This window comes from Mixophyes fleayi, chromosome 1, assembly GCF_038048845.1.
Source record: "Mixophyes fleayi isolate aMixFle1 chromosome 1, aMixFle1.hap1, whole genome shotgun sequence".
Classification (NCBI taxonomy): Eukaryota; Metazoa; Chordata; class Amphibia; order Anura; family Limnodynastidae; genus Mixophyes; species Mixophyes fleayi.
The window spans coordinates 360,871,904-360,899,852 of NC_134402.1; the positions used below are offsets into that span (position 1 = coordinate 360,871,904).

The 27,949-nt window shown below is 37.1% G+C and overlaps 1 protein-coding gene across 3 annotated transcripts in view; it reads left to right on the forward strand.

Moving 5' to 3' along the window:
* Nucleotides 1-27,949, forward strand: part of RPH3A (rabphilin 3A) — a 206,217-nt gene that overhangs the window by 136,731 nt on the left and 41,537 nt on the right. For all 3 annotated transcript variants that reach the window (XM_075178499.1, XM_075178500.1, XM_075178501.1), the window contains 5 exons: nucleotides 6,225-6,354; nucleotides 7,545-7,628; nucleotides 8,611-8,779; nucleotides 9,622-9,663; nucleotides 13,214-13,384. In XM_075178499.1, the coding sequence (XP_075034600.1) occupies nucleotides 6,225-6,354; nucleotides 7,545-7,628; nucleotides 8,611-8,779; nucleotides 9,622-9,663; nucleotides 13,214-13,384 (596 nt within the window). The remainder of the gene's footprint in view (nucleotides 1-6,224; nucleotides 6,355-7,544; nucleotides 7,629-8,610; nucleotides 8,780-9,621; nucleotides 9,664-13,213; nucleotides 13,385-27,949) is intronic.

The following is a 27,949-nucleotide window of genomic DNA, read 5'->3' on the forward strand; positions in this document are numbered from 1 at the left end:
CTTAAAATTTGCAATTCTATGACTACAAAAGTTACTGTTAACTAACAGTGTGATAATATGAGCTTAGGTATATTTACACAATAATATATCAGTACTATACATTGTTGATGTAAACAATAACAACATTTTTAAAACAAATTGATAATAAGGACACAAATTAATTGAAGCTTGTATTTGACAGTCCACTGTAGCATAAAGGTCTGGTGCATATATAAAACTGTGTATTTACTACATGTTTAAAGAGTGCATTTACAACTAATAAACTAAATCCCATTAATTTTTAACCTGTTATATTTAGTGGCACATGTGCTATTTGTTTATGCATCTGTATAATACTTCAATGCACATGCTCTTTAGTGTCACACTAATTTTGTTTGATCACTGCTTGGTTGATGATGGGTACATTTACTTAACTATTAAAACTATTTTGTCTTAAAAACCCAGCATAGTTATGTAGGTCTGATTAGTATGCCACTCACATAATGAAGTCCCCCCCCCCCCCCCCTTTTTTTTTGTTTAATGTGTATTTGCTTAAGATACCTGATGCGTTTACCTGCCATTTGATCCACGACTGTCTATGTATATTTTTCACTGTGGAAAATTTTATAAAAATCTTTTTGATTTAAAAAAAACCCAATATCTATTTTGCCTTGTTGGATAGTGCCTAGACTAGATAATCACTCTGTATAATATTACGGAATTGCATTATGGCACACAGACAAATACAGGCCAATCACTGAAATATTTTATATACAGGTTACTTAAATTAAACTGGCATAGAATCCTAGCAAAAAGCATATACACTGTGATTAAAGATTTTCCCACAGACCTTGACTTATTAATAAGTCACTGGCAACAGGAACCTACCTCAGTGACTGGTCAAACAGTCGTAGTAAGCACATTAATAGTCAGCATACAGCAGGTGATCTTGGGTGTGCCCTTTCAGTCCTTTTTACTCTGATTGGCTCAGACATGTACTTGACCCAGGATGGCCAAACAAACTGCTCATTGCCTTCCATTCCCTGCTTAGATACTTAAATTAGGTCATTCATTCTAGATGTATAACATTATCATTTGCTTTATATTATTATTATTTTTTTTACCTATATTACTATTGCACCAGCATCCATCCCATACCCACCATGGATAGTGCTGAGCTAAGAAAATTACAAGTTCTACCACTGTTCTGCCTGGGGTACAGCAAGGGAAAAATGTTTTAGTAGTAAAATAAAGATTATTTTGAAAAAAAAAAAAAAAATTTTATTTTATTATAAATTTTATTTTTTGTTTATTCTTTTTAAAACAAATCTGGACCTGTGTGCATGTGTAAGTCCATAAGTCAGTTTATGAATGTGCCTGGTGAGTAGAAAAGCTCCTCTAACTACTGGCAGCCAATATAGCCGGGGAGCAGAGCAGTGCATTATTTTCTTGTTAAAACTGATCTTTAAAACATTTTCTATTGCTAGACAATCATCAATATCACCCAATATTGATAAATAGGGGCCTATTAAATAATGGCATTCCCCCCCCACACCCGTTAAGTATCATCACTTAACGATACAACACAGCCATTTATTAAAAAATCATCTCGGTACAGCGTGTTCGATAGGCTTCCCTTCACTAACAACTCTGGGTTCTGACCCAGAGCCTTTATTATGCGTGCATGACCCATTTTCTGTTTCTCGACGGAGGAGCAGGAAGGTACAGTAAATGTGAAGGCCATTTGTTCTCCCGATGCAGGAGTTACTGTATAAAGGAATAAGACATTAATTACATGTGGCTGATTAGGGATAAAATATAGAATCATAAATATTTGCCATTTGCTTTCTGTACCCATTTACTGTCACAATTCTATGTTTATGCTCCTATAACAGGACAGTTGGCAGACTCTGTTAAGAGTGTATAATCATAATAAAAAGTTGTCCTGGTTCTGGGGTCATGAGTATGGCTTATTTAACAATATTACCATTATTGTTTGTTTATATAGTATCTCCACAATATGCAGTGCAGTCCCAATCAGTCCCTACCCATTGGATTTTACAGTCTAAATTCACTTAACCCACACTTTGGTCCATTTTATTCCACAGCCAATTAACATATCAATATATTTTTTTGGACCGTGGGAGCACCCGGAGGAAATCCATCCAAACACGGGGAGAACATATAAACTACATACAGATAGGACCCTGGTCAGAATCGAACTCTTGACCAAGGTTGCCTCTGTGCTGCCCAACATTTCTATATGATCAACTATACCAGATGGGTTCATGGCTATGTAGTTGATCAAACCTATAATTTAATCATGGAAGTCCACAATGGCACAAAATTATGGAATTGAATATGAACATGTGTTACTATAAAATAAAGCATCATCTGACAATAAATAACCAAACAGACCAAAGCTAAAATATTATGCACGTTCAATGCAAAGACCTATGAAGAATGAGCTATGTGTGACCTACAGTATATATGAATGTTCTCTTCCAATAATTTACAGCCAACTGTTCTGTGTAAAACATCAATCGCCATATTACTTAAGACCCAGCAGTAACATAGGATAACTAATTTGTAAGTTTACAATGTCAAATCTGCTTCACTGCTGTAATGGATATTCACTGAACAAAGGTAGAGAATTTGCTCATACACTGACACACAAGTGTTCTAATCTGCTAGACATAATTGCACGGAGGACACTGGACATAACAAAGGAAGAAGCGCTCCTAATAGGTCAAAGAGTAATATATAAATGATTACCTCTACAAACATGTGCCAATATGATTGCCTTGAGATACTGATAGCTGTCTCACCACACACAACCGATATCAGAACACAGGTCAACCCAAAGTTACCATGTCACCCAGATATGCGATTTCAAAATATAATCTACTCTGACTTTCCAAGACATGTATGTGTGATTTTACTACATCATCCAAACCAGATGTAGAATATAAAAGTCTATAAATTATTTGAATCTATTCTCTGTTTAGTGTTGCACATTGTTCTGTTTAAAAGATGTCACAAATCAAGCCAAATGATTTAATGATCAAATATATCAATTATGCGATGCTGCAGACTGTCCTGTTGATGATTATTGTGTGCTTATTATCTTTCTTTCCCAAAGTTTCAATTTGTACAATAACTAAACCTACATCACACAGGGACCACCTTGTCTTGGCCCACAATGAAGAGAAACACACAGAGCAGGCAGTGCTTTAGTCCATCCTTGTACTCCACTGCTCTGTTGGATATAGGTCACCACACAAGTGGAGCGTATGAAGCATTCATGAATCTGGGATTCCTAATTTCATCTCCCGAGGCATGTTTTTTTGAGTGACTAAATTATCTAGTCATGGTTGTTCTATTTTTAGTGATGGTGGCTTGTGCATTCAGCCGCAACATCAAGGCTGTGGATAGGATTTATAGTTTCATATGTGTAAATACCAAGATTTTATAGGAAAGAACTACACTAGAATAAAATATTGTTGTATGTTTATAGTGTAATGCCAATGTTTTCAATTTTCAGGAGCATGCAGCCTTGTCTTGGAATCGGTGACATCACTGAACCATTATTAATTATTATTATTTTTAATTTTTATTTATAGGGCGCCACTAGGTGTCCGCGGCGCCGTACAGGGAAAACAAGATAACAATACGAGGTGGGACAGCACAGAACAGTAAACAATAATCACAGTAACTCAGTGAGCTCAAGGCACAGCTAGAGGGGTGGGGGAGGGGAGAGGGGAAGGTCAGCCAACAACAGTACCTAGGAGGGAGGGCACGGATGAGAGGGAGACCCCCAGGGGGAAGAGGGTCCTCGAGGAGGAAGGCAGGGTAGCTGGCGAGCAGAGTTAAAAGTGGTGAAGACAGGAGGAGAGAAAGCCCTGCTCAAAAGAGCGTACAATCTAAGGGGTGGGGTACACTGACAGAGAGACATAGGGGAGGAACGGAGGATAAGGATAGGGGAAGGGGAATGAAGGGGAAGAGTCAGAAGAAAAGGTAGGAAGTTAAGTGGGAAACTGGAAAGCTTTAAGAAAAAGGTGGGTTTTTAAACACCGTTTGAAACTGGACAGATTAGGGGAAGTTCTGATGGCGGAAAGGAGCTTGTTCCAGTGGAGGGGGGCAGCGCGGGCGAAGTCTTGGATACGAGCGTGGGAGGTGGTGATCGGGGGGGAAGAGAAGCGACGGTCATTGGCCGATCGGAGAGAGGGCGGGATGAAGCATGAATGGAGAGGAGGGAGGAGATGTAGGGTGCTGTGGAGTTGGCGAGGGCCTTGTATGTGAGAGTGAGGAGCTTGAACAAGATTCTGTAGGGTAGGGGTATTCTGTAGGGTAGGGGTAGAGGTAACCATCCGTTATATCACTAGTTCATGGTGAATTGAAGGGCTGAATGTTGGTTCAGTCTACAGGATGGTTGGCTTGTTTTCTTGTAGCATTATATTAAATTCCAACTATGTTAGAAATGCACGATTATAACCTGTGATCTCCCTTAGTTTAGAGGGATCATTTGTATGGCATATAATTGCAGCAACAGCTCTTCGCAGTATTTTACTGCAGTGGTTGTGCTCGTTTGTATCAAATACGGAGTAAAGATCCGCTATTGAGCTATATCTTTGCGTTTGCTACACCGCATTCTAAACCTCAATCTAGTCTATCTCTCATCGGTAGTATACCTCCTAAATTCAACTATATTGAGACATAAACACTCAGCAGGTGCACCAACGCGCGTTTCGCTGGTACTTGCTTTATCCTGCCTTGATCTGTCTCAATCTGATTTATTCTAATACAATATATTTTTATGGTAATGAATATATTTTATTGTAATACAATGTATTTTTTTATGAAAGAAAAAAAAAACAGCTATATAAAGAAGGAAAAGGAGATTTGGGGGCAAAGTAGGGACTGCCCCTCAGATAATGTCTTTCCTTTTTATTGCATATATAACATTACAGCAAGTAGAATGTTGAGAAAAGTCATAAGCAGGCTATACAATGATATGTCATATAATAATGGATATGTATTTGGCATTTAATAAACAATGGGTACACACTATATATCCTGTTTATTAACACCCTCCCCCCCCATCTTGGTGACCGTTTTATTGCTGCTTATTACCTTGATAAAAAAAATAAGTTATCACCTGTATTTATGAATAATATGTAGCTGAGACAACTGAGTGGTAACAGTTAACTCATCGTTCTACCTGGCCATGTGTAAATATTTACTTATTTATTAATTAACAGTTTTTAATATGGCAACTACATATTACACCGTCTTTAAGGAAAATATTGAATAATTCTCATCAGTCCCTGCTCCAGTCTAGCTTACAGTTTATATATTTCCGAACACACATACACACACACACACACCCATAAACAACATTATATATAATATATAATTTATGTTAAAAAAAATAATTAATAAACACCATGCTAGTGTTTTTCTAAGAATATAGCATTTTTAATGTGTTTATTCTGTAACTGCATCCTGAGATGGTGATAACAGGATGAGTATTTGATAAATATGTGGCGTTAACACCTTTGATGTATAGAGAGATCTTCACAGGGCACTTTAATATATAGACAACTCTATGTACTAAAGAATATATATTATACAGCGCGATCAATTACTTAAACAAGGATGTTCTTTGCCATAGCAAGAGTCATTGCACTCATTAACATTATTAAAAACATAGTAGAAAATTACATTGTAAAGTTATCTAAATATGCAATCACTATATTAATATATATAAATATTACAACGTTTTGACGGGCAATTGCATATCATGTGATGATAAAAAGAATAACAACTGACTTGTTAAATATATAATAAATAGTAACAGGAAAAACTCCAGCAACATTTGAAAGTTGAAATTGTACTTTTTTTTTTTTTTTAAATAAGATGTACCTTGGAATAAACTTTTTTTTAACTTTTGCTGTTTATTGTTTATATCAATTGTTTATTTATAAAGTGCCAGATATGGTCCTTTTATTATACAGATCTATTATTGAACAACCGCTATCGTTACTGCCATTTGGATTGAGGCATATTACAAATTGTAAAGCTGGTTCTGCACATAAAGGCTCCTCCGCACTAGCTGGGATCAAAGATTTGGCTTCTGAAGCTGTTACTTACTGAGGCTATTTTCTGACTATTTGAACTTGCAGGTTCTGGGACTTCCAATGCAGTGGTGTAGTTATTAACCTTGTATCTTTTGTCTCGTGCAGACGTTTGGTGGACCGGTTAGAAGACATGAGAAAAGCGGTAACTGGGGATGGGGTTAATCGCTGCATACTATGCGGGGAGCAGCTAGGTTTGCCGGGATCAAAGTGCGTTGTTTGTGAAGACTGCAAGAAGGTTATTATCGTCACTTCTATTCATTTGCACAATGCTATATATTATAATGAAACAAGATAGATAACAAAGTAGAACACTACATCACAACATTTCTGACTGGTAATTGCAAGTCATAACAAAAAGCATATCTAGGATGCCGTTTTCTATTACTTGCTGTATACAGAGTAACATAAAAACTAATTAAGTATTCTCAAAGCAAAGCCAGAGAGATATAAACCCAATTAGATATAGAGTAATAAGGTAATTGTCATAGCTGTATAACTCAATGTTCTCATTGGATAACTAGATACAAATGATCCTGTCTACTTGAAATATGATTTACTAGTTCAGTAGCTTATCAAAAACTCTGTATATCATTTTAGCAATTTCTTACATTTACCTTTGGATAAAATGAAACCTTTCTGCTGAAAATTATACACAATCGAGAACATACATCCATGATAATGTATGCACGATAAATTGCAATGTTTAATCTGCTAAACAACATTTTTTGTAACAAATTATTTTTAATTTATTTATAAATAATAAGCATGTGCACATCTTCTGCATCTGTGTCTGTCATTGTGTTCCGAAAAGACATTTTTCCAATTCTAGAAATTTTACTTTTTTTATAGCTTGATTACTTAAAGATGACTTAAGATTTGAACAAAAAATAATAAATGCTGTAAATGTAAAGCCATGTGTGTGCTTTTGCAATGCTGAGATCACATATATTGCATCCAATGTTGAAGAGAATCCTGTTCACTTTGACTTCAATAATGTATGCAATTGAATGCTTCTAACATTCTCTTTAGCAGATCTGATTGTTCTCATCAATAGCGCTTTGGAACTAAAGGGCTAGAGAGTAGATTTACTAAAGTTTCTACGAAGGAACAATTGATGGGTTACCCATTGCAGCCAATCAGCTGCTAGCTATAATTTTCTGTAATTTACTAGATAAATGATTGCTAGAATTTGATTGGTTGTTATGGTCAACACCTCCACCCTTTTTTTTTTTTTTTGTAAGAAGCTTTAGTAAATCTACCCCTAGGAGTCGAAATATCTATGTGATGTATGTATATAGTCTATTTGTAATGCAGTAGGAATCTTATCTGATTAAATTAATTGATATATTGTTTATGCCTGCATTCTTAGATAGGTTGTCTATGATGTGACTTCTTCATATAGAATATCATGCCTGATTTTTACAGAACGTTTGCACAAAGTGTGGTGTAGAAACCAACAGTCGCCCTCACTCCATCTGGCTCTGCAAAATATGTAGTGAGCAGCGTGAGGTAAGTAGTATATTGGTTTCCATAGATCAGTGCTCATAGGTAGTATGTGTGCATTGTCAAACTCAGCAACACATCTTTGGTGTGTAGCGGCCTCATATGGTTTAATACTAAGATATGCCACACTGATATTGGAATAATTTCTTTATCAAATGCTTTCTCCTACTGTGCATAATAAGTGAAAACCAAGACATTACTAGCAGGAATCTGCTGAGTGTAGAGGAATGTATCGTCCACCGCCCCCTCCCCCAATTAGATCTGTATGTGGAGATGGATAGATATTTTTGTAAATGTCACTGGTTCTTTTATTTAAACATACTTTCATTTTATTTTATTGGTTCTTTAAAGCAAATGCCAGACTCAAGATAATCATCATAACTTCCCCCAATCTGTCCAGCTTCAAACGGTGTTTAAAAACCCACCTTTTTCTTAAAGCTTTCCAGTCTCCCACTTAACTTCCTACCTGTTCTTCTGACTCTTCCCCTTCATTCCCCTTTCCCTAGCCTTCTCTCCCCTTCATTCCCCTCCCCTATCCATTCCTCCTTCCCTCCCTCCCCTGTGTCTCTTTGTCAGTCTACCCCACCCCTTAGATTGTACGCTCCTTTGAGCAGGGTCTTCTCTCCTCCTGTCTTCTCCACTTTTAACTCTGCTCGCCAGCTTCCCTGCCTTCCTCCTTGAGGACCCTCTTTTCCCGTCCCCTCTCGCTCCCTCCTCTTCCCCCTGGGGGTCTCCCTCTCATCCGTGCCCTCCCTCCTTGGGGCCGTTGTTGGCAGACATTCCCCTCTCACCGCCCCGCTAGCTGTGCCTTGAGCTCACTGAGTTACTGTGATTATTGTTTACTGTACTGTGCTGTCTCACCTCGTATTGTAATTTTGTTTGTCCCTGTACGGCGCCGCGGACACCTAGTGGCGCCCTATAAATAAAAATTAATAATAATAATAATAACTTGGAAAATGTACACATCCATTTTAATTTATTTCTCAAGGTGTGGAAGAGATCTGGAGCTTGGTTCTTCAAGGGCTTTCCTAAACATGTACTTCCACAACCAATGCCAGTGAACAAGTCAACAAAACCCCAGAAGCCTCCAAGTGACCTGACCACATCAGACGCTTCAGCTTCCGAGCAAAAACGCTACCCTCGTAGCCAGGGCCGAGGTGATAAATCAGTGTGATCTTTTCTCTAAACTAGTATAGCAAAAACAATCTAGAATAGCAAACGAAGGTTTAAATAAATGTGCATATGAAATATTGGGTATCTTGCTTCCCATTAATGTGCAGACCACCCAACATTTAAAAATCTGGACAGGGGAGTGACCAACGCACAATGGGCAACATCCCTAGCGCTTTTGAAGTGCTAGGATGCCCCATACTCTCCTTCCCTCCTTCATTGACATGTAGTGCGCATGGCACTCATTCATTGCCATGCACAGCAGCAGTGAATGAGACATACCTTCCAAATCTCCCACCCATGGGACAAAGTTGTCCCTATCAGAATAGCGGGACACGGTTCATTCTTGCTGTACTTATTTAGGAATCCTACTACATACCACAAAAACATAAGTAGGGCATATTATACATTTAACACAAAGTTTGTTTTCACTCCATACACTGTTTGGTAAAGCGTATAGTTTCATATGCTATTCATCACACAGAATAATCTATGTGAGAATTTAATCTTAGGTGTGCCTGTTACATGACCCTCCACTAGAGGGAGAAGTGTACCTGTAGACTAGAGAGGAGGTAGTTTGCCCTAGAAATTAACTTAAACATTTGGCAAAAGGAGGTCAAGGGACCCACAGACTCCAATACAACATTACCCTCTCTTACCAGTTTATCATGTAAAATTGAAGAATACTTGTTTGGCAATTTTTGAACAGAAGATTTCTCAGACGTCAGATTTCTATAGTTGTATTAAATTTTATCCACTTAATAGATAAGTAGCTTATGAGACATATACTGTTTTTTTAAAAATATTTTTATTGATTTGTTTGTTCAAGGTCAAGCAGAGATTACTGCTCCTCCTGACCAAGAATTATACGGTAAGGCTAAAGATGAAAATTGATACTTTTATAGAAAATATGAGCATTCTTGTGTTTCATTTGTTATATGGCAGATAATTAATGCAGAAAAGAGCAGCTCTATACCGCTAGGTTATGATTATTGCTATGGTAACCAGTCTGAGACAGTTTGCCAGTGGACTAGCAAGTGATTACCCTACACTTTAAATCAGGCCTGTCCAACCTGCGACCCTCCAGGTGTTGTGAAACTAAAAGCCCCAGCATGCTTTGCTGGTAGACAACCAGTTGATAGATGGAAGGGCATGCTGGGACTTGTAGTTTCACAACATCTGGAGGGCCACAGGTTGGACAAGCCTGCTTTAAATGGAAGCACTTCGTTGCACATAGTTATACAAAGGAGTTTTACTTAATATGTAAACAATTTTTTACACTGTTATATTTGTACACAAAATAACGATAATGCTCATTCCTCATACGTCAACCCACCCCCCCACTCCCTCCCCCCCAAAAAAATGATTTCCCTGTGCATAATTTGTGAGTGGAAAGACAATTGAAAAAATGAGTTTCCTAATTTTCAGTGCCAATCAGAGACTCTATTCAAGTTTAGTAATCAGTATTTAACATTTGCAAGTCAAAATAAGAACTGTAGTTTTGATTGGTTAGAAGTACTTGGGTTCGTCATCTGTTTACAGAATGTGTTTTTTTATCCTGGATAAAAAAGAGGGAACTTAGTTCAGTGATTGTGAGCCAATTGTGATGCATTCTCAATTACATTTTAATTTTTAGTTTTTGACTCCTATGCATAGCAATATATTGTGCAAACATACTGAATAGTGACTTCTAATAATAAAGTGAAATATGAATATGACAGATATAAGACTGTGGACAGCAGTTTTATATCTGTATTACCACCTAGTTTTTTGATTGTGGTTTATGATTGGTCCTCCCACTCACACCATACTCCCCGTATTTAGCCTGGGGCTATCATATAAACGGAGCATCCACTGGAGTTCTGACTAGAGAGAAGGGGTAGCCTGGGGAATTTTTTCTTAGATGGTTATGCAGCTTTAAAATTTTAAATTAACTTACCTTATGCACCAGCCAAAACCAGGCGGTTTTCGGGTCTTTGGCGGAGTAGCTCATTTTGAGAACACAGTAATGTACAAAAAAAGCGGCACACACACAAAAATAATGTAATAAAGATATGTGTGCCATCATTTGCATAATTAATTTAAACCGTAAAGGAAGCTAAACCTAATAGTATTTTAGGAGAGAAAACTGAAAAGTTTGATTTAATGAAATGTGTGGTAATAAAGTCATTCAGAACTGTGATGTTGAATTTACACTTCAGTGTCGTGAGCCTCTTAAGATTTTTCAATTCCACATAAACCTAGTGTGTACTTTTCACTATTACATGGCTTCTGACATGTCTCCTAATAATAGCATTATGGATATAATGTGCAAGCATAATTGCCAACTTTTGGCTGTTGCTATCTGGGAGGGGAGGTGGGTGGTATGAGCAGTCCCCGCCTCCTATGTAAGGATGCATACACATCATTTTACAGTGGGGGGCAGGGCCAAATTGACGCAATTCTCAGGGAATCGCGTCTTGGCGGCTCTAATGCTGCATACTTCACTAGGAAGTGGGCAGATGCGGGAGGATGCCCTACACTCCCTGGAGTCCTGGAGACCTACCTGGAATTCGGGAGTCTCCCGGACAGTCCAGGAAAGTTGGCAAGTATGTGTACAAGGGACAAAGGTTATTGCCAAGTGTGTAACTACCATAGGTGCAGGGGGTGCAGATGCTATAGCGCCCACAGCTGACGGGGGTCCTGCCCCATATATATGTTAGTTTTTTACCAATGATCGATACATGGGGACCCTTACCTAATTCTTACTGTAGGGCCTACAAATGTCTTCTTACGTGCCTGATTATTGCCATTGTTGGCCATGAATATTAAGATTTACATATATAAAACAATTCTTTTACACTTTATAAGCAACCTCACATGCTTTTAAACATGGAAAAACAAACTCCGGAGCCTTAGGCAACTTTGATTTATTTTTCCATATATGCATTACAAAGGATATTCATGTCTATACAAAATGTTCTAGTAAAAATTGTCATCTGATTCTTCAAATTAGAAATAAGAGCTCAAATTGTTTTTGAAACATTGAGTTCATTTGTTTGTATTGCCAAACGATAAGTACTGTTGAGGATAATGTACACAATTTTCCAGCGCTTGAGGCTGACCTGTAGATAAAACTTCATGTAGATGATTGATAACAACTGCTTGGTTAATCCGATCTGTAATGTTTTCATATCACATTTGATGTCTTTGATGTGTCCTATACTTTGTATGACCTTATGTATTTACTGCCTCTGTTTCTAGAAAAAAAGGTTAATGACATTTTCCTAATCTTATCCTGTCTAGCTTCAGTACATAATGTTGTTCTGGCAATGTTCCTTATTGTGGTTGATTTATAGTTTTATACAGATTTTAAATACTGTGCATTGATGTCATTATTGTCCATTCATTATATTTATTATTGAATTAAGATTTTGTTAATACTGTCCATATTGAACACATTAAAGGGGGGATTTCATTTGATCGCTTGTTCATGAGCCGCGCACTATTACCATTAGTACGGTAATTTTAACGTCGATTTTTGCTCACAGAGCTGCGAGCAAAAATCAGAGTTGAAATTACCGTACTAATGGTAACAATGCGCACTATTACCGTAGTAACCGTAATAGTGTGCGGGCCGTGTTGTTCGAGAGAATTCCCCCCTATGAGTTCTGAGAATGTCCTAGTCCAATCTTTAAAATTATTTGGTAACTGACCTCTTTTGTTATGAGAATCCCAAGAAGAACATTTAGGTATGTCTGGCAAAGTGATATACAGCATAGCACAGTTATGTATGTTTAATGGGCTGTCTTCCTCCTTCTCAAATGAATCTGATTTCGAAAAAACTTCTAAAACCACTTTTTTTTTTTTTTTGCAAAAGGGACCTTTCCAGAACTTTTTGACCACATGATTGATGTCTCTGTTCACTTGCAGAACGAACAAGTGTTCAATTAATTTTCTAGCATGCTATCCCAGAGCAATTATATATTATTAAAGCAAGTAGAAGACAGAAGGACATCTTCAATGCATAGTCTGCTTGGTTAGAGAACAAGAGGATGTCATTCATATGCTAAAAAAAAAAACAACACTTCACACCCTGTGTTGCCGATATGGATTACTGCAATTACTGAGGGATCTCAAATGACCTTTACCTTATGGGCCATTGGTTGGTACAGGCAATGACTTGGTAATTGCAATATGAATGAAGTCTATCATATCAATCTCCTGTGTAAAAGCCAGCAAGCTGTGATGATATCATGCCTCACATTTTTTCTCCTGGGGATGAGACATCTGTTCCGTTGCTGCAGTGAAACTGTTGGCTGAAAATGTAACTAAGAAATTGTTACTGGCTGTTTTCTGATTGCTTCATGGTTATCTGTGCACGATGTGATTAGGACATCCAAGTGCATAAGTGACATTAAAATAAGTTTGTCTGCCTTCAGGCCCTGAATCAACTGCTGCTCCATCTGGAAGAGGGAATTGTCCCCCTCCTACTCGTAAGCAATCTGAGTCACGAATGGCATTGAGTGGGGGCGATTATGCCGTAGCTGACCAAGAAGGAAGAGACTACTCTTATAGCACTGCAGACAATGAGGCCAACAGAAATCCCGGAGGTTTGACAATTTTTTTCTTTCTACTTGATTATCTCTACATTGTATTAATTAAGAGGGGAAAGGAAACATTTTGCTACATAAACAAACTATGGTATCATATAGTTCCATGGGCTATTGTGCTGTTTAGGATGTGTGGTGGCCCCTCACCTTCTGGCCTCGGTACCCCTGCCATTGTTGGGTTGAATGGGCACTCACTGCCGCTTCTCCCAACCATTTGCTGTCTTGACTTTAATGTTTAAAACTGTGCTGCTGTTTACACATTGTACCACTGAACAGTATGTGGTAATACCATGTTATACTTTGTACCACTATATACTGCTGCCTGACAGCATATGGAAGGTGAACAGCGCCACATTGTAACATTTACAGAAATGTCTAGTTCTATTTGCTTGTCCAACAATCTTTGAGTTTTATTCTGCTACAAAAGATCATTGTTATTCATACTGATAGATGATTGACCTAAGGTTACTTTTTTATATAAAAAATGCCATTCTTTATTCATTTCTCCTGGAGCAAACTGTCTGTATCAGATTAGTGACAGATTACATCTCCATTAAGTGTGTGGGATTTTTGTTAACAAACATAATTATATGTTTTTATCCCTTGCAGATTCTATTTATCTAGTAAATAATTGAAAATTACCCCTTTTTAGATGTTTGTTTTCATCTTTAAGCTTAAGCTCACCATGAAAATTTGGTGTAAAACAGAAAGTGTGTGACGTGTAGTTATCTTAGTTACAGACCACAATATAAATAGTCTATTTTGTTCACAACTTAAGGGCACATGTGCTGACTTTCTGATGTTCGCCTCTGGGAGTTCTCTGAGAATCTCGTTATAGCGGCTTTAATCCTGCCCACTTCACTAGGAATTAGGCAGATGTGGGTGGATGTTATACTCTCCCGGAAGTCTGGGAGACTGACCCGGAATTCGGGAGTCTCCTGGACAGGAGAGATGTTAAGTATGCTTAAGGGTAATGTAAGAAAGTACAAATACTGTTTTGTGATGTTGTGTGCCTACGTTTGTGCAACTGCACTAATTTTTACAGGTAAGTGCATGACCTTGCATCTGTGGGGGGTGTAAACATTTGTGGTCCTTGATTGATTAGGTGCGCAAGAGCGCTTAGTTTTGCTGGATGGTATTCAGGGGCGCAAGTACAGACTATCTAATCTGGTATAACCGAAGATAAAAGCTGAAGTGTTTCATTTAATAAAGGGGGTGGTCCTACAGTGGAAATAGGTTGGGCATTAATGTTTTTTTTTATCGTTTCCTCCATGCACATTTCCTGCAGTATCTACAAATACATTATGTAATTGCATTCCCATGTTATGTGGTATTTCCAAGTATTGGGAATCTGTGCATGCACCTTGGAAAGTGCTCAGTGGATGAAAAATCAAACTTACTGATAATAAAGCATTTTTTGCAGGTGGTGACCCTTCTTGTAGGCTAAGCTTAGGACCTGATTGTCCAATAGGCTGGCTAGGCTGCAGCCTAGGCATTAGGCTTGAGAAGGGTTTGTGTGGAAAATTGTCATGACCCTTTTAAAACGCTAAGTGGACATGAGTTTCCGGAACATAAACATTGTTGGAGGGGGATGAAGGAAAATGGTTTTTAAATTAAGGAGGGACTCTGTTAATGTAACCAAAGAGAACCCTAAATCATATACTGCCATGGGAATCAAATATTTTATACAAAGTGACCTTGTGTAAAAGATCATATAGGAGATGCTGCTGAACATAAAGGCTTTGGGGATCAGGAGGTTGTCTGTTGTGTCTCATATGTTTAGCAATGAGGTCATACATTGATTTTAAGAATAAATCTGAAGAATGATTTCATTAGATAAATATAACAAACTGAATTTAATGGACTTGGTAGGATCTTACATGTATCACACAGACACTTTACAATTGTAGTGATATCCATAGCATTAGTCATGCGTTAACAAACACTAAAGGCAAGTGGCAAAATATAATAATAATAATAATAATAATAAAGAATGTGAACAGAAATACCAAAATAATAGTTACCCCCTTTTTTTTGAAGAGTCTTTTAAATCATGCAGACAACCGTATTGATGAAAGGTGTCATCAGAGTTCTTTATTTCTCTAGCACTGGAGGCAATGAGACAATTCTAGGTACTGTGACAATAAATAATGTCCAACACAGTGATGTGCTGCTGTGATTCCTTATTGAAGATGCCTGACTGAACAGTTGGTGCACTAATTAGAATCCATTTATATGCTGTGTACGGTCCCTAGATATATCAGTACATCATAACCTTGTCCGCTGTCTGTTTATTTTATTGTTATCACTGATGTAGTAGTGTTGACACTGCAAAGTCATTCCTGTTAAATAAGATTTTCTATTACGTTCATTGGTAGTAGGATATGGCAAACTGTTTAACATCTTTTGGGCAGCACTGTGGCTTAGTGGTTAGCACTTCTGCCTCACAGCATTGGGGTGATGAGTTTGATTCCCAACCATGCCCTTATCTGTGTGGAGTTTGTATGTTGTCCCCGTGTTTGCGTGGGTTTCCTCCGGGTGCTCCGGTTTTCTCCCACACTCCAAAAACATACTGGTAGGTTAATTGGCTGCTATTAAAATTGCCCTTAGTTTCTCTCGGTCTGTGTGTGTATGTTAGGGGATTTAGATTGTAAGCTCCAATGGGACAGGGACTGATGTGAATGAGTTCTCTGTACAGCGCTGCGGAATTAGTGGCGCTATATAAATAAATTGATGATGATACTCATATTGATCTTTCCAACCTCCTTCACCATAATCCATTTTTCAATATGCAAAAAATGAACAGCATAATGTATTGACACGAATAGAATTTGTACAATAACCGCATTATCGCTACTGCAACCAAACAATATAATTATATTTAAATCGATCTCTCCAAAGTTTTTTAGGGGTTATGCCACAACCATAGCCCCACAGAACTGTGTTTGTAATCTATAAATGTATTAAATTGGTGAAACTAATAAATATGAAAATATTGAGCGCATACACTACTGAAAAGCCATGTCTTGGTAGCAAGTGATATTTAGGAGTCATTTTCACACTTTCCTGGCATTTCAACAATATACATGGACAACTAGCAGAATTCTTGATTAAATTGAAAGTAAAATGCATATTACTGTGCACACTAAAATGTCCCCTGATAAGTTTTGGGCATCAGAGAAGGAAAAAGTATGTAAGCTATGCAGCCTATGCCACACCTGAAGTGAGCTAGAATGTTTTCTGTTTTGCATAGATGGACTTTGGCCACCCCATCATTGTCCTTATCAAGTGCACACTAGCATCCAATTACACTCACAGATGAGTGGGGCTTGATGACAAGATTTGCATCATTACAACAAGTTACTGCTCACTTGGTAAAGCTGATGAGTGGCCTTGAGGGAGTATTGCCTGCTCCTCTGAGAGTCCTGGAGGTCTCCCAAGGATCTGGAAGTATCCTGGACATTCTGCGAGAATAGGCAACTGTGATACTTGCAGGCTTAACCAAGCAGGAGCCGGAACTTCTCTGGCATAGTGTGTGTGCATGGGAGGGAAGAGGGTGGATTTAAATAATTAATGTGAACAATCCCTTTAATACAAGATTGATGGAATACAACATATTACTTTATACTTTATTTATACTATAAAAATGACAACGTTCTGTCAAAAGCACAAAAATTCCCAATGATGTCCACATACTTGATATGTCTAGATTGTTCTCTAGCTCAAAAGATGACTGTGGTGAGATCTACTTATGAAAATAAAAACTTTTAAACCACATCCAATACTTTATACTGTCAATCAGTAACACTTCTGTTTCATGAACCAATACATGGAAAAAACAGATACATTATAATTATTTAGAACAAGCAGGGTCATCCGGCGATTGCGCAGGTCCGATTTTGTGATGTTTATCAGCTTTTATATATTAGCAAGTTATTTGGTAAATAGACCCAAAATGCTGTTTAGAAAATAAGAGTTTTTGCTTCATCGCTATGTTGTGTTGGCGCAAGGTTTCCTTCCATGAGTCAAACAATTGTTTACAACCCAAAAATGATGTTTTCACTATCTGTCGCATTGTCGCTGAGTGGTATATATTACTTGTTGATACTAAATAACTAGGTGAGATTTGCCAGCTTTACAGTGAGAGCTGTGGAAGATATTTGCCTAAAACAAAGAAAAAAATAAATAAATAAATATATCTATCTATCTATCTATATATATATATATATATATATATATCGATCGTTTATTTGTATGGCACCACAGATTCTATAAAGCCTGACATAGTAGTATAAAAATTACATGCATGGAACCAGTAGACATAACGAGCACATGGGTGCAAAGCAGAATAATAACTGCATGAATGCAATTAATAGAACGAATGACATGTCGTACAGAAACAATTCGGCCTCAGACATGACCGGGACAAACAAGGACGACAGACTGGCTTCATGTGAGACATTGGATAGAGGACCCTGCCCATGAAAACTTACATTCTAATGATTGAGTAGTGAGAAACTGTAGGAACTAAATGGACATTAAGTTTAGCAGTTCAGATGGGAAGCAGGTGAGGGGGAGACTATACTGTGGAACTGTCAGGAAGGTGGGTTGAAGTGGCAGTAGAGTAGGTTGAAATAGGTGAGGATATTGGGCTGGGAGGATGGGGAATAGGGGAACAAGGGAGAAGTGCGAAGAGGAAGATTTTGCAGTGTGGATAGACATAGAAAGAAGTTGGCCTAGTGGGGGTGAACAACATGGTTAAACAGATGAGCAGATTGGACATTCTGAGAATTTAAATGAGTCAAGGGTTGCAAGTGGTTTATTAAATCAGAAGTGGACTTTTCACCAATGCTATCAGATTAGTAAGGCGTGTCCAAGGCAGGTGCTTTAGGTGGAAGGTAACAGGACTCACTGAAGTGTTGGGTTTTGTCCTTCTGTAGCAATGTTATCAGGTAGACTGTTCGCCTCAGTTTTACCTCCTGTTGAACTCTGGTATAACTCTGAATTATGCTATGTTAATCCTAATACACTTGTAACTAACACACAGTTTGAACTAAACACACTAGCTAAGCAGCCAACACTACAATGCAACCAATATACACTCATTATACTTAGTTAACAAACACATGTGAGCGGTGACTTCAATCAGACCCCAATGAACTCCCACAACAAAGGCTAGCAATAAATGTCTTAGAAAAACAAGCAGTGAAATAACAGCATATTAAATGTATTAAAAAAAAAAAAGCACTTTCTGAATTTCTGTTCTGAGAGTGATGCACAGAGGATATGGATAATTTACCTGTCGAAAGAAAGGATGAAGAGCTTAGTCACTTCTCAGACCCTCTGTGTCTGACATAGATATAACTCTGAATTATGCTATATTAATTCTAATACACTTGTAACAAACGCACTAGCTACGCAGTCAAATACATGTCTCTATTTTTGCTTTGTCCTAAACAAAGAACTTATGTGTACAAACTCCATTAGTAGAATCGTATTGCTCAGAATTCTATACTTATCCCCTAGGCCATTTTTTGCGACTGGAAAAATGGCCTTCATTCCTCACTATGTCTTTGTAGTTCCAAAGAGCAACAATGTTCCCTCAAAGCTTTAGTCCATTATTATGTTGGAAGCTGATGAATGATATCCTCCAAAGTAGAGACGATAGGAGGTTGTGTAGGTTAATTGGCAGACTTGCAGCCAAGTTTCAAAGTTGAGAACAAAGTTAGTGGACATACTGTATATTGTACTGGAAAAAATATGGTTGGTTTACAAGGTTTTCTTTTCCAATCTCTGGATGAAGCAGCCATTTACATGTTTAGACAAAAGTAGAGACAAATTCAATACTATAAATACTTTTAAAGGGCCACTAAACTTAAAATTCAAGTTGCCCAATATGAAAAAGACTAAACATAAATATTTCTGAATTATGTTACAGTTTCTCGTGCAGTTCATTTTAGGTTATAGTTGTCTGTCATCAGCCATTTTCTGCCAAACGAAGCAAAAAGTGTCTGTTTATTGGTGTCCTTCAAGGATTTCTGGCAGGTCGTCTACAAAATTTATCCCGAATATCTTATTTTGTAAATGTTATTAGTAGCAACATTTTTGCAAGCCAGCTTTTATTCTAGATTTAGTGGCTTTTAAATCATTAGTTAACTTATAGGCCTAATTTGTTTATCTGTGTCCGCAATCAATGTCCTCCACAGTGTTTTAAAATAAATTGTAAAGTTATTGCTTTTAATAGCTAACATAATCCTCCAAGATTTGACAGCTGTCACAGCATTGCATGTATGTATTTAGGGCCTCATAGCCACTGGCATTTTGCTAGTGTTTTTAACTCTAATAAAATAACATATCAAACCCGACATATGCATAATTACGTAAATAACATTTTAAAGTTCACTTTAGTTTTTCCGATTCATTTAAGTTGCCCAAAAATTTAAAAGCAGTTGTGTTCCGAAAACACTAATGGAACTGAGCACGGTCAAAAACTCCTATGGGTGTAGTACCACTAGAAACAATGGTTTCTAGTGTCCAATCCCATTTACATATGTATTTTTAAAATGCCAATGGGTGCAAGGCCTAGTGAACTGATTGGGGTGCGTTCCCATAATTATAGGTTCACAATATGGAAATTGATGTGTACAAGATGGTAGACTGTGCTATTCTCAGTTGCCGCTGTTAACTCTTAAGGGAATCACACAAATATTCCTAAAGTATTGAATATATAAAGAATAAAGAGTATCCTGCGCTACTGAGTGTGTTCACAAATAGGATATATAATGCAGTCCTGATATAATGAAAAATAAAAAATGTATAAACATTAAATATACTTATATTCAAATGGTGATAAGATCCATATATCACAGTGTGGTAATCTTTCCTTACTTATATACTTGAAGTAGTGTGTAACATGTGGAAAAAAAAATACAACATAGTGTAACATCTTTGAGACAATTTAAAAAAAAAAAAATGTATTTTTGAAGCAAACAATTGTTATAAGTCAATCCATATCGTTGAATCCACCACGTTCATTCTTCTCTATAAAACACTTCCTGAACAGTGATTGAATAATCGCTTTAGGTGCTCCCCAAACTCTAATGTATGGTATTGATAGATCCTTCACCACCCAAATCCTTATGTGAGAACACTTGCAGGAAAGAAATTGAAGTCAAGCATGGTATCAAAATATCTTTGTTTTCATCTTTCATCAAGAATATTCCCTCAATGTAAATGGGGAATATTTGCCTTTCTTTGTGTGTAATTAACGGGTACACATAGAAATGTTCTGTGCCATGTGAACTGTATTCGTGGGCAGATGTTTTAGGCTGTCCTTTAACATGTACTTATGCACTGACCTGTTTCCATAGTGATGCTGTCTTACTGGATACCACTGAAGCATTGCTCTAAAAAATGCAGAAAATATTAAATGTATCATTCCAAACTTGATGGATGCTTAAAGGCCCCAAAGCTGCTTTCTCTGACACTAGTCCACCCACACAATGTCATGGTTATTGTGCCCTATTAAAGCCTGTACTCCAATTGCAGAAGATAATTATAAAGCTCATTGGTCAATAAGGCTGGTTTTTTTTTTTAGAATTAAGGACCTGGGCTCATAGTCAACCCGATTTCTAGTTTTATTAAAACATAAATTCTAAATTCAGCTACAACTAAGAATACGCGATACTGTAGTTGGAACGGAACATATATCGGGAGAGGAATTTATCTGGAAAAATATGTTTGAGAATGGAGTGAGGAAGGCTGAAAAATTGTGTACTAATTTGTAGAAAAGGTCATTGATCGATGGAATACATTACTAGTGGGTACTATAGGAAAGAACATCCTATATGTGTTTAAAAACACACGGGACAGATATGACTGCAAGTCTCCCTTTTTTATCTGCTCTTCCAAAAGGGCTCCAGCAAATGTGTATAGTGACATTTCTGCTGCAATCTATTTTCTTATGATCCTCTTGTCCAGCCATTTAATGATGTTGTTACTGTGGCGAGAATACATGGAGACACCTGTGTAGGGAAGATAACACATTTCTGCAAAAAATAATTATCTTATCTAATGAAACAGGATTTACACATAACCTCCAGTATACTAGACCTGTCATTGTGATTTTGTTGTTTTATACAAGCCTGCATCTACATCATGATTTTTAGCATGCACTAAATCCGCATGGTGCTCTTTTGGAAACTCTGTTCCATATTACCAACTCATGAACTGGCTATATATTATTTTTGATTGTTTTATTAGGTGAACTATAATCAACATAATATATTAATGTTTACCCAAAGGAATGGAATGAAAAAATAATAATGTATATCTGAACCCATGGATGTCTGGGTTAGACACCTAAAAAGGTTTATATCAAATATAGGTATAAAAGAAACAACTGCCCTATACTTTATTTCAGCTAACTTCCTAAATCCAAACGTTGGTCTCAACCCCAAAGTAATTTGTGTAGTTCTGTCCTTAGATGTAATTAACCACATTTTACACTTGAACTAATTACCACATGTTTCTTTCTTCTTTTTTTTATTTAACTTTTCCTACTTTCTCCAAAAATACAAAATAGTTGAACTTCATGTATACCTTAAACTAATAATGAGATTAATGTGCTCTCTTAATTTTTGAATTTCCGTTAAATATCTTGGTCGACAATACAAAAGCTTGTATTGAAATGGGTGCAGTTTGAGGTACTGCATTCAGTATGGAACCCACTCAATTCTGCCATCCAAAAATGCTAAAATATTTGCACCTCCTCCCCGTCAGATTATGCCACTTTGTCTTGCAGATCCATGCATTTCTATAGAAAAAAATAGCATTGTTGCACTAAAATATAGGCACACGACTCCATAAATTATCATACAACATAATTTGTATTATGGACCTTAAATTAGCAGTTTTGCAAATGAGTCTTGTTGTGTTTGGTGAAGTAAACATACTGTATATCCAGTACCTTGACCTTTATTCCAATAATAGCTACTAGCAGGGTCACCCGCCATTGCGCGGGTCCGATTTGTAGTGTGTAGCAGTTTTTATATATTGGCAAATTATTTGGTAAATAGACCAAAAATGCTATTTAGAAAATAAGATTTGTTGTTTGACGCGTCGTTATGTCGTATTGTGGAGAGGTTTCCTTCCAGCTGTCGAACAATTGTTTACAACCAAAAAATTATGTTTTCAATAATTGTCACTTTGTCGCATTGTCACGTTGTCACTATGTGGACTAATAAGTTCTAATAAGTTACTTTTTCGATCCTTAATAACTATGTAAGATTTGGCAGCTTTACCTTGAGAGCTGTGGAAGATACTCGCCAAACAAACTTCATTATATCTATATATCTATATCTAGGTTCAGTCTTCCAGTGCTAGCCTTCTATTCTGTAAGGTTAGACTGTGGAGCTAGTGAGGGGTAAAGATGAGTGAAATATCCAACTCCATGAAATATTCACCTTTATTCACCTTCATCTGCATTTGCTGTGGAATTTGACCTATAGTGTTCCGTACGGAACTTCATCATTTTTGTACCACCTTCTACCTTATTATACCCCAACTACACACAGAGCAGATTGAATTGTCACCAACTCTGTTCTATTTATAGACTATAAACTGTGTGGAATGTAACATTTACAAATACAGTGTGAAATGTCATTGAATGGTGAAGCAGAAGTGGAACTTGGAGATTGATACTGTTACTGTTCCTGCGAAATTGCCAGTTCCACTGTGAAGCTCAATATGCACGAAACTTTACCATAATTGAATTCAGTGGTCGAAGTGGGGGGGGGTATACGGTGGTACACCATAGCGCCACTTCTCCTACTGTCTTCATTGTAAAACTATCAATTTCCGTTCACTGACATTAACATTAAATGTTCCATACCGGCGCTTATAATTTCCACTTCGACCACTGATTTAATTGATAAAGGAGGTTTGTATCTTTTAATCTATCACTGAACTGAAAAATGCATACCTATAAAAGAGGGTATACCTATTCATGGAGTTTTATATCTTTTAATGTACTACTAAACCGAAAAATTCATATTTTATAAAATCAAAATAATGTTTTAGCTCTGCGCACCAGACTGTCTGTACAAGACACTGTAGGAGGTTTCTCTGAATGTAAAATGGCTGCTACCAGAGAGCAACTTCTTGCCGTAAGCGTTTTATATCAGGACGGTGAGGGAACTCCTATATATTTGTGAATGTGACATTTGCATTTTAAGGTGCCATATGTTGCCTAGATTTGTGGGTTGGTGGGTGATCTAGAGAACTACTAGCACTTTACAACCACTCCCTGCATTCATTTAAACGTTTCAGTTTCCCTCCTAAAATACTGTTTGTCTTTGCTTCATTTTGTTTCAAATTAATCACGAGAGGTTGGGAACATCGGCACTGTATTTTTTTTAGTGTGTTATTTTTGTTTGTTTGAAAGTTTTGGTCAAAGTTCGCCTACAAATGTACTTTACCATGGAAGTGCAACTGGAAGTTGTAGCAGGTGTAAAGTTTATAAACAAGATTTGATGTTTTGAGTCCCAATTCACGTCTTTTGTCAGAGAGAAAGTGCACTCTCACATAAAGTGGAGAACGTTCCTGTACATGCACCCTCATCACCCCTTCATTGCATTTAAATAATTTAAGCACCTGATATAATTTTATTTGTAAAACTAAGTTATGAGCTTAAATGTCTTTAGTTTATTTTTAATTTATTATTCATTTATTGTTTTTTTATTAATTAGGTTTTTATTTATTGAATTAACACATATACGTAGTGTATTTAACAAAGTACTGTATATGTATAATGCAAATACAAATGTAGAAGAAGTATAATACAAATGAATAATACAGAGTATATATATATTATACAAATTTCTTTAAGTCAGCAAATAAATCATTTAGCCACCTAAATAGTTATTTCCAATAAGCAATGTTCATATAATTTAGGGATGTGCACCGGCCACTTTTGGTGTCTCGTGTTTTGTGTTTTGGATTCGGATTTGCTTGAGGTTTTGGGTTTGGATTTGTTTCGCAAAACACCTGACGAAAGGTTTTGGTTCGAATTCATTTTGAAAAAAACATAAAAAGGGTTAAAATCAAGTTTTTTTGTTTATTTTCACTCCTACGCTATTATTAACCTCAATAACATTCAATAACAATCATTTCCACTAATTCCCAGTCTATTCTGCAGAATCAGTGAACTTTGTAATATTGCAGTACCAATGGACTTATACTGCAGGATTGTTTTTGGATATTTTTCTTTTTATTTCTTTTTTTATAACTTTTTTAAATTTTTTCGGGCCGGGCCCTTCTAAGGGCATTGTTATTTCCCCAGCACAGCACGAGATATAGCAGGACAGAGGACCACCTAACACACCCTCCCTCTACCCTGATCAATGCCCGAGTGAAGATGGCGGCGACTAGTGGGGAATTTATAGGATCCGAGTATCGCGAGATCCAACAGCGGGATTATGACTCAAAGCCTCGGTTTCAGTTTTGCAATTGGCGGAAATACCCGGATCTGTCTCGGATCCGGCAACGTTCGGGTGGGCTCGGATTTTAGATATCCGAGCCCGCTCATCTCTAATATAATTATAACAATTTTATCCTTTGCTAACATAGTTACATATAAGCTGCGTATTTATATATGCTATATTTCAATTTCCAACATTGAGTGCACCATTGAAGCTCTTTTTGTAATAAATTTCATTTGGAATCCAATCCTCTTGTAGATAATGTCTTGTTTTATGATCCAATTGAACTTAAACTGAAGATTTTAATAGTTTACTATTCTTGTAATAGGGCTCTGCCTAATAACTGTCAAAGAATATACAAAGTCTCTGTCTTGGCAGCAAGCTTTGAAGTAGCCTTGTAATAGTTACACATGTGCATTAATATTACTGGATTAAAATAAGAGTGCTCTGTTTTTAATTTCTACAAAAAAATTGGTTCATTTCTATTTATTTTTTAATAGCTTGTTGTACACAGGGGGAATAGAAAATAAACTGTTTGCTCCTTTTATTCAGTTCCTAATGTTGATGTCTTTACAAGTATTTGAAATAGTACTTGGTGAATGTCAATTGCCAAAGATGCTTTATTGTATTGTATTTAATAGACTTGCTTAGTTCATGATTCAGCCAATACATTATGAAGCGCAACTCTTTTCTTCTTACCGGAAAATTATGCTGGCATCTAAATTCTGTTACAGTGGTAATCACTGCTATCTACAGGATGGATGCCAAATCTGATTTCATATTCTCTTATACTTGTGAACTGTCCTGATTTAGATGGGAAAGTCCTGATTTGGGGTCTTTTTTTCCACCGTCCCAATCAGGACAGCTTTGTTCCAATCAGGCCAGAAGGTTGTCAGGTGTCGCATTCACTACTGCTCTGCATTGCACAGCAGCGGTTAAAGGGTGCAACGCACACTCGCCAATGGTGAACACTGCATTCAAAGGGTATTTTTAGTTGAGGGTATTCGAGGGTGTGTACAGTACTTCCATAACCCCCTTGGGGATGTGTGGCATACACACATTGTCCCAATTCCCTGAATTTAAAAGTTGTGAGGTATTCAGGTTTTCATGTAACTCCTCTCTGTACTATTTCTCTGCCGTTAGTTTCCGCTTCCCACATCACGTGACTGTTGTTTAAACTTGCATAATGTTCTGACTATGCTACAGAGATAATGTTATTGACTTCTTGAAAAGCAGAGTCTTAAAAAGCATATTGCAGCTCCAATTTGTAGAGATAATTACTTTGCAGTTTGTAAATGACCCATAGGTTGAACAAAAGAATGGCAATTTTTAATTAACCTAACATCATTATAAGCAATATTTCCAAGAAGCTTGTTTATATTTAAAACAAAGGATATTGTCGAAAAATATTTCTATCTATGTATAGTGGTCTGTAATTGATGTCCTCACATCAGCTTGGTCATTTGGTTACATGATGTTGCTCTTTTCAGTCAATTAGCCTGGCTCAGGCAGGCAGGTAGGTTACAGATCTAATATTTGCAGCATACTGAATGGTAACACATAAACATTCAATCTAAATTATAAAATAGTAAAAATGAAGACTTTTGTGCAAAATAGTGTGCTTCTAAAAAAAAAAAGAAATTTTATCTATCTTTACACATTAGTTTAACTTCTATTTTACTAATAAATAGTATTAGTAGCTCAATGTCACAGATACCAGTCGTGTTATCAATGCAAACATTGCAATTGTCTTCCACGTGAAGAACAGAGTATGCACGAACAGTTATATAAAAAAAAAATTGAAAATAACCTTATGACTCTATGTATCACATGCAATTAATTTTAGAAAGTAATCCTCCAATGAACTGTTTGTTCAGAGATAAAACAAAAATGCTTTATAGAGATAAAATCACTGATTACAGGAGACCAGCTATAATGAAATGCCTGGAGCTCACAGCATAGTCTTCTGGAAAAAAAATGATTTGTTTGATTGTTTCTGACAAGTTGCAAATATTAAAATTATCCCTTGCCTGTAGCACAACTGTGCAAATATCTAAAATAGGACTTGGTTAAAAAAAATAGTACACAATTGAGTTGTCATTATTATATGTGGCCATTTACTAATTTAAATGACACTAAATATACTGAATCTAATTAACTGTCTTAAGTATTTTATCATGACAAAAATCTACTCAATGCTGCATTTTCAGGTCTTCCATGTTTTTATTTTCAGTTTTAATTAACTTGCAACTAACAAACTTGAATACCAGAAAAAACATACTGGAGGTCATTTAGACAGCACCAAAGAGTGTAGATGCAGAGCCAGAGCGATATGCACTGCTGTGCCTGTATTTTTTTTAGCAAAGTACAAGGTGCAGGTTTACTTGTTTAAGTGTAACCAGCCTAGCTTGTCATAACCTGGTGCTTGGTGCAGCTTTTGTGGGGGGACCCCATGCTGTTCACTCCCGCTTATTAAAGATAACCAGCCCAGGCTATGAGAGCTGGTGCTTAGATTACTTTTGGGGGGCACATAAAAGCAAGAGGGAGCAGGGCAACCTCCCGGATCCTTTCCACTTAGTTAAGTGGTGGGAACGGGGCTTAGGATCATCGTGGCCCCACCCCCTGCTGTAATAGGCCAAAAATGGTGATGACAGTTTAGGAGTGGGACCAAATGACGTGATTCACTGAGCCCTGCTCCTACCTGTCCCCCGGATCTCTCGGAAGAGAAATGGCCAAAGTTGGCCATAATCATCTGCACAGATCATTGCTCCAGGAATAGAGCACCTGCAACAGACACACCTCCTGGCAGGCATACCTGCGGATTCATATACCTCGTGTGTTGCAATTACGTATACGTAATAGCATGCCCTTAACTGTACTCTGTTTATGCTTGTCCGCACTTTCCCTTCTTTGTTCTGCCTCCCCAGGTGTAAACAGACACAAGACAATGATACACAAAAAACTAGATACAGATGTCTGCTTACGCAGTTTTGGTGTGCATGCACAGTACGAAGATGCAGATTTTCCACAAAGAAACAGACTTATATCCAACTTTAAATAAACTAATAAATCTTTTGTATATTTT